Consider the following 7,321-nt stretch of genomic DNA (forward strand, 5'->3'; position numbering starts at 1 on the left):
GCTTGGGGTGGAGATCCCTTAAAAATGGCCAGCGGCCCAGGCAGTCCGGTGGCCTCTGTCCCATGCATTCCTCTCCAGCATCAGTTAAGATTGCATCAAGGCCTCTACCTTCCTCGAAGTCTCCCCTCGTTTCAGGGACAGGCTGTCCCCCGGTCACCAGGAGAGGGGGCCTTCTGAAGGGGGGAGAAGATTTGTGCTTTTTACACGACAGGCCAGTCCCTCCCGGACAGATCACTCTGCTTACAAAGGATGCTTGATGCTGCCATGTGTCAGTCATTTTAATTCAGGGACATGAATAGTTATCAGCCAAGAACAAGTGTGGAGGCAGGAGTTAAAAAAAAAAAAAACAAAAAAAACAAATCAAAACCAAAAAAAACCAAACGGAAAACAAACCCATCCCAAAGCTGAAGCTCCGTGTGTCTGAATTTCTCCCTTTAGCAGCTATCCCTTGGGTGAGAGGTCACCCTAGTACCAATGTGAACAGACCAGGGAGCCAAACAGAACGTGCTCTTCTATTTCCGAGTGCCTTCATTCTGGAAATGATGCAGGACCCTTGCCTTTACCATTACGAGCTAGAAGAGAAACCCCGCCCCCACACCTCGCTTATGCATCAAATCGAAGCCGCTGAGCCACAGCAGTGACGCGCCGCCATGGCCATCACGCGACACTTTCTGGCAACACCTAAGGTCCTTGCCGTGTCAGACCCTCCTTCCAGCATGGGGAGGGGGGGGACCTCAGGGGCTCTGGATGCTACGCCCGGTAGTGCTGGTGCACAGGCCAAGTACGCGGGTGCTCAGCTGGGTATCTTTGGAGGATGAGGAGAAGCCGGGGGCAGAAGGGCCACGAGAGTGCAAGCCTGTGGACAGAGAAGTGGCTCACAGAGGCTCCCGGAGCTGGAAATTCCTATGGCTTTGGAGCTGGTACAAAGTGCCTCTGCCTTCCCTTGCGCGCCCCAATCACCGCAACTTCCAGGGACAGCTGACCCGGGACTCGGTGCTCGATCTTTTGCTAACGGTTTTTGTAGGACTTACACCTTGTCCTGCCCTCCTGACGTCAGAGAAAGAACAGGAACATCAGAGCCCTGCCAGACAGTGGCCGATACCCCCTTTCTCCTCCTTCCTGTCTTCACTGCATCCCGACACTCCGTACTTTAATCTGGTCGCTGGCTATTTATTCTCCTGTCCCTGGGTCCTAAATGCCTGGACTCTTGAGGACATGGGAGCAGGAAGTTCATAGAAGGACAGATGAGCTAAGCCGTGGTTCAGAGAAAGGAGAAGAGGCCCGGCAGGAATGCTAGGATCTCAAGAAAGAAAACAATGATCTTTTTCACGCTCCAGAGTTCATTCTGAGATCGGTGTCCTAACGAGGTGTTTATTATCCACAGTCTGAGAGCATGTTTGGAAATATTAACACCATACTTCCAAAAACGATGCCAACTGTCTCAGGCTGTGCAGGTAAGATGATTGTAAAAAGGATGGAGAAGACAGGAGGGAAGAGGAGAGGAAAGTGGCTTTGTAATCCTCCCGCTTTGCAATCACAAACTCCTGTCATCTCTCAGCGTGTGGAGCCCGGCCACAGCCGACCAGAAGTGCCTGTCAAAGACCAGGGACTCAGGAGACTAGAGGAATATCCTGTCGCAGAAAGATCTCCACTTCTGCTTGTCCCCGAGCCACTCAGCACCGGATACACTTTGGTAACTGTCTGCTGATTTCTGATCACATGCATTCATCAGCTCCTAAGGTCTCTCCTTCCTCATGAACTGCCTCTTCCGTGATGGACAGAATGAGCTAGCATGGACATACAGACATGGAAATGCATTATTTTTTTTTTTTTACCACAGTTAAAAAAAAAAAAGGAAAAAAAAAGAAAAAAATGCACAATCTTTGGAACAAAAGAATTAAAGGCAGAAATTTAAAGGAAAAATACATATTCAAAGAACATAGTGAGGTATAAAAAAGTATTCTCTCTTTTTTTGTGTTTTTTGTTTGTTTGTTTGTTTTTCCTCTTCATCTTGCTATAGAGTTCCTCTACTAGTAAATATTGCAATAGCCAGGCCTCATGAACTGGGGGGCTGTCCCATTTGCGGGGTCTCACGTCACTTCAGTAGGGGGCAAATCGGCTGTAGCCACCTCGGTATAAACTCGCCTGCAGTAATTAAAGACATAAAAACAATGGAAAGGTTGATGAGAGAAACATTAAAGATGAAGACAAGGGTCCTGAAAAGGGATTTGGGAAATATGCTTCTTGAGAAGCTTCAAGGCAACTGGTGCGACGTGACCTTGTGCAGTGACCTCAGGAAACCAGCTTCTGCCTCTAGGGGGCTCAAACCAGAGCCCAAGACCCTCGCTGCTGACCTGATGTTCCCGAGAAGGAATCTGATGACACTGCACTTCATTATTTACGTGAATGAGCGCCGAAGGGAAACTCAGTAGAGTTTAAAACCAGGTCTGTAAATAATTTGATGTTTAAAATTTAGGACAAGTTTCTGTTTTACCTTGAGGACATTATCACAGCCATGACATAACGCACATAGCTGATTTCGCCTTCTTGTACATTCCCCGTCCGCAGGGACCAGGGGCTCTGATCCCTGTCACATACACGTTCAAGATGGTGCTGGATTTAAACCAGAGTCAGTCTTTTAACTACTGAAGTCTAGTTCCTCTCTAACCTATAAAACGAGCCAACTAGGTGTTTCCTGACATACCTGAATTTATTTCTATTTCTCTGTCTATCTGGGGTTGTAACCTGGCTTTATTCCTTTCTTTTATCTTTATCTGATGGCCTATCTCTTTCCATTCAAAGTTTCCAAAGAACATCTCTCTCCTGGGGTCACTCTTCCGGGATCGGGCCTGTATCTTTTTGGCACCTAAAATGATGCCACGGTCTCTACCTCATTCCACACCTAAAGTCCCTCACGACCCTGTGACTTCCTCCCACAATCTATCAGTAGAAATTCAGTGTGAGAAATGACGGGCTCTCTCGTATTCGCCCAAGTCTCGAATTTCATGTATCACTCTGCCTCCCCATCACACACCTTTGAAGGTCCATGACGCCCAGGCAGCCTGTTAGGGGGTGTCGCTGTGACATGGCCTGTCCCTGCTGCGGCCTGTGAGTCACAGCCACCAGGCCTGGAGGTACCTGGGCCACTACTAAAATACCGCAGTGAGGGTTCGAGTCTAGCTGGGGGGAGGAATATTCTAGATGGGGTCTATGGGTCTTTTTTGCACTTCTGGGAAAACAGAGCATCTTGCCACAAATGTTACGGATAAAAAATATTTTTGTAGGGGGCATTCACTTGGAGCTTTCTGCCAGAAGGCTCAGAAACAGCAGGGACATCCTTTGACATCCTTCTGCATTGGTAAGAAACGCACAGTTTTTGGAAAGCTCACGGTGCCAGCCCCAGGGTCTCTTCGGACATCTCTGCTGAGACCTGGCAGTTAAACAAAGCCACAGGCATGCAGCCAACACCTGAGTCAACATAAACCATCGATCGGTTGCCTTCTTTCTCTCCCAAGTGACGCCATCACCCAGGGCAGACGGTCACTACTCAGTCCTTCCTGCTGCCCGTAACCAGGGCAAGGGGCTCACACTACGACACATAGATCAAGAAGGGGATATGAAATTTCCAGATAGCCTTCTGTGGCTTCAACACTTTGGCAATGGAAGACGGGCTGAACTGATTACCTCTCTAGAGCTTCTGACAGCTCAGGTGAAAGTTAAAAGGAGCAAAGTGGTTAAAAAGAGAAGGTATGCATAATACTCACCACAGCGCCAACTCCATAGCTAGCGGCAGGGGCCAGGGCATGGTAGGGGTCGGCTGTGTACACCCTGCCGTAACTGGAGAGAAGACAGACAATCAGGGAGAGCAAGATAAGGCCATGACCTAAAAGAATTAGAGCGCTTCCTGTGCTAAAGACCAGCAAGTAACTCGGTCTTGGGATGTTATTAGGGAACGGGCAGAACGGACGCCTGTCCATTTCTACTCCCAAATGCAGTAACTCTGAAAAATCCTAGAGTACTTCTATCAAATGGAAAAGAAAGGAGGTGGGGATGAGAGAGAGGGAGGCTGTGGTCAAAGGCAAAGACAGATGAGAGTGAGCAGGAGGGGGCGGAGCACAGGGCACGAGGCAGTCCTTGGGCATCCCGCGCCCAGGGTGGCCCGAGTGGCGTTACGGAAACGGTGAGGAGGAAGGCGGTGCGGCACCTGGGCGGCCCAGGGCTCGCGGCCCCCCAAGTCCCCCTCCCGCTTACCCGTCGCTGTAAGCTGCAGCGGCGGCGGCGGCAGCTGTGGCCGCGGTCGCGGTAGCGGGCTGTGCATATCTGTAGGCTGCGTATCCACCCTACAGGAGAGAAGAGAACTGACTTTACAGATACCTCTCCCCCGACGGCCGGACCAACACACACCCACCCACACGCAGACGTACACGCACAGTGACACAGGGACAGACGCAAACACGGACACACACGTGGGAGGAGAATGTTTCAAACTGCATCAGTCTGCATGTTATCATTCCCCTGGCACGAAATTAAGCTCCACCCAACGCAGGGATCTGCTTTCCAATTTGGGACAGGAACGAGTGAACTAGGTCAGCAGGACCTGTTCTCCGAGATTTAAGCAACGAAGACAGGATCTCAGATCTGTCTGTCTTACTTCATGGTCTTTTGCCGGACCTTTCAACACGGCAAATATTTGTAGGAAGTTGGGAGTACGCTATCTGACTGGTGGGGAATGTAAATTTCTACGTGTTAACTTCAGACTGACTTACTGCTAAGAGATGATAGGATGTCACAGAAAGGTCCTCTCTGGTGCTATGCTCCATCAGGACTAGACTGTCAGGAGGCTAAGATAACCAGCAACACTTAGTAGGAAAAACCAGTGTAGATCAGGGGTTGGCAAACTTCAGGCTGTGAGCCGCTGCAGCCTGCCACCTGTTCCTGAAAGCAGGGGTGAAGGGACCATCCGGCCTCCAAAGCCAAAAATATTTGCCACTTGGCCCTTCACAGAAAAGGTCTGCCGGCCCTGAGCTGCATTCAGGACTCAGGCAAATGAGATGACAAATGGCTGAGGGCCCTGCTGTTCAACGAGATCAGGAAGCCTTCCCCCCACGGCCCAAGCATTTACCTGCCATTTATTTTCCTCTCCTAAAAGATTCGGAGAGCCTCACACCCCGTCTCACAGCCGCTCTGAAGCCCTTCTTCCGATGGCTCCAACTATCCGCTCGGTCCTAGAGACTTTCAAACTCTTGCATCCTATTACTTCCTTTCAGTTTAGGGGAACCACATACTCCAAAGGGGACCCGATGTACTCCCGGGAAGTATTTCACAGATAATCACAGCAACAGGTGCTATTTAAAAAGTGGCAAGCCCTACTCTTTCCTCTTCTGGGATCCATCTATTTCCCCTGCACCTAATTCAGGTGTAAATTCTTAGGACTATTTCCGCCTCTCAAACTATGTCCAGTGGCACGCTTTCGCTACGTGAACACACTGCATTACAGAGGAATATTTACACTTGACGTCGTCAGCAGTGGCTTCGAACATCTCTCTCTAGCTGGATTACAGTGGTTATGTGTTGTTTCTCTTTGTTCAAGTGAAATCACTCAGAAAAGTAAACGTTTCTTTCTCTGTTACAAATTCTTCCACAGATATTCGGAGAACTAAGAAGACACTAATTAATATTACCAAACACTGGAAATGACACGGTAATGGGCAGAAACAAGACAGGAGGCACCCTCGAGGGGCTACCTGTGATCAACATGTTCGCTCTGAAATCCAGCCAGGTCTGTGGGAACAGGCAGGCCAGACTGATTGGGGCAAAACTGTACATCCGGGCTGTAACGTACACACCACTGTATCTGTAACTACAGTTAGATCTACGTATACTTAACCCACGCTATAGATAAAGTGTCTCTTTACCTGACTATCTATGGCTGGCTGGCTAGGTCTTTTTTTTTTTTTTTTAAACTTCTAGAGAGCGGTAACCAAACTTCTAAAGAGCTTTGTTAGCCAAAGCCAACAAGCTAACCATTATAGTTGAAATTTCAAGCTTTAAATGAACCTTAAAGGCTCAGTTTTTCATTATAGCCACAGACGGTTCCATTGGTTTAGAATTAAACTTTGCTAGAGCGAGGTCTACACCAGGGCCGTCTTCAGTGAAACTTCTGTGAGCCAGGAGAGGGTGGTAAACAGGCACCAGGTAGTTTGTGTCTTTTGTATTCTTTCAGGCACCGAAATAATCTTTAAAAATTTAAAAAGTCAAGGTGATAAAAGCAGTGAAAGCCCAATTTGTGTTCACCCGAGTAAAACATTGAAAAATGGAAGTTCTGTACCACAGGGCAGAATGTACATTCCCATTGAGGGATTCCGAGGCTCAGTACTGAGCTGACTCTGAAAGTCTCTGTAAAGTCGGAGACACAGGAGAGTCCACCAGATCATCGCTCTGAGCGGGAGCGCACTAATTCTGGAGAAAGAGGTTCTGAATGAAGTTACTGAGAGAACCACTTCCCCTCCTGTTCCTCAGCCTGCAAGAAGCCCTCAGAGCCTCACTGGTCCTGGCGGTAATGTTACTGTTAACCAAAACCAATTCAAAATAGATCAGACCATGGGAAAGAAGATTCCTTCCAAACCAGAAGGAAATGGAGAGAATCTATCTGCAGTGATTTCCTTCTATTGTAACTCAACTGGGACTTTGGAGTTTGAATGATGAGGTTCTTTGCTATTTACATTCAGGAAAACAGGGCAGGAGTACAAATGTTTTATTGACAAGAAAATGCTTGAGAAGAATATCAGTATTAAGAAAAACTACATTAGTGGTTTGTTTTTTAAGTTGATAATATTTCAACACGACTACTCTCCTAATTACTTTATAATGGTGTTGCAGAGAGGCCCTTTAAAGGGGGGAGCTATGTTTAGGATGGGAAGGTATAAGCTAATTTGGTAATTCATCAGTGACTACCCCAAAATTAGGAAACTTAAATGGCATTATCATGGATTTACTTCTCTTGGATGTAGTCATACTCCAAAGCATTTCCGCTGCTGCTTTGAACAAAATATATCAACAACTGTAAGACAAAGAAAATTCGGATGTTATCTATTTCTACTCCAATTTTGGAGCGCATAAAGTGTCCGCGCTGAGAATTCGTTTTCTCGACTTTTGCTTCTACCAGCAAGTCTGTGGTCTTTTGTAGAACATGAGACCAAAGTGCAGTTTGAAACACTGAGGTTTTCAGTACGGTTTCTTAAGTTTTTCAGAAAGAACGAGGGCGGGGAAGGGGGGGTAGGAGACAGGGTTCAGGCATGGGCTGGGGACAGGGGGAGGGATA

The 7,321-nt window shown here is 47.8% G+C and overlaps 1 protein-coding gene across 11 annotated transcripts in view; it reads right to left on the bottom strand.

Moving 5' to 3' along the window:
* Nucleotides 1–253: 253 nt before the first annotated feature.
* Nucleotides 254–7,321, bottom strand: part of RBFOX2 (RNA binding fox-1 homolog 2) — a 214,526-nt gene continuing 207,458 nt past the window's right edge. For all 11 annotated transcript variants that reach the window (XM_077762052.1, XM_077762050.1, XM_077762045.1 and 8 more), the window contains 3 exons: nt 4,252–4,340; nt 3,765–3,837; nt 254–2,145 (listed from right to left, as the gene is read on the bottom strand). In XM_077762052.1, coding sequence (XP_077618178.1) covers nt 2,101–2,145; nt 3,765–3,837; nt 4,252–4,340 — 207 coding nt within the window. In that variant the 3' untranslated portion in view covers nt 254–2,100. The remainder of the gene's footprint in view (nt 2,146–3,764; nt 3,838–4,251; nt 4,341–7,321) is intronic.

Source organism: Crocuta crocuta, unplaced genomic scaffold, assembly GCF_008692635.1.
Source record: "Crocuta crocuta isolate KB4526 unplaced genomic scaffold, BGI_CrCroc_1.0 scaffold193, whole genome shotgun sequence".
Classification (NCBI taxonomy): Eukaryota; Metazoa; Chordata; class Mammalia; order Carnivora; family Hyaenidae; genus Crocuta; species Crocuta crocuta.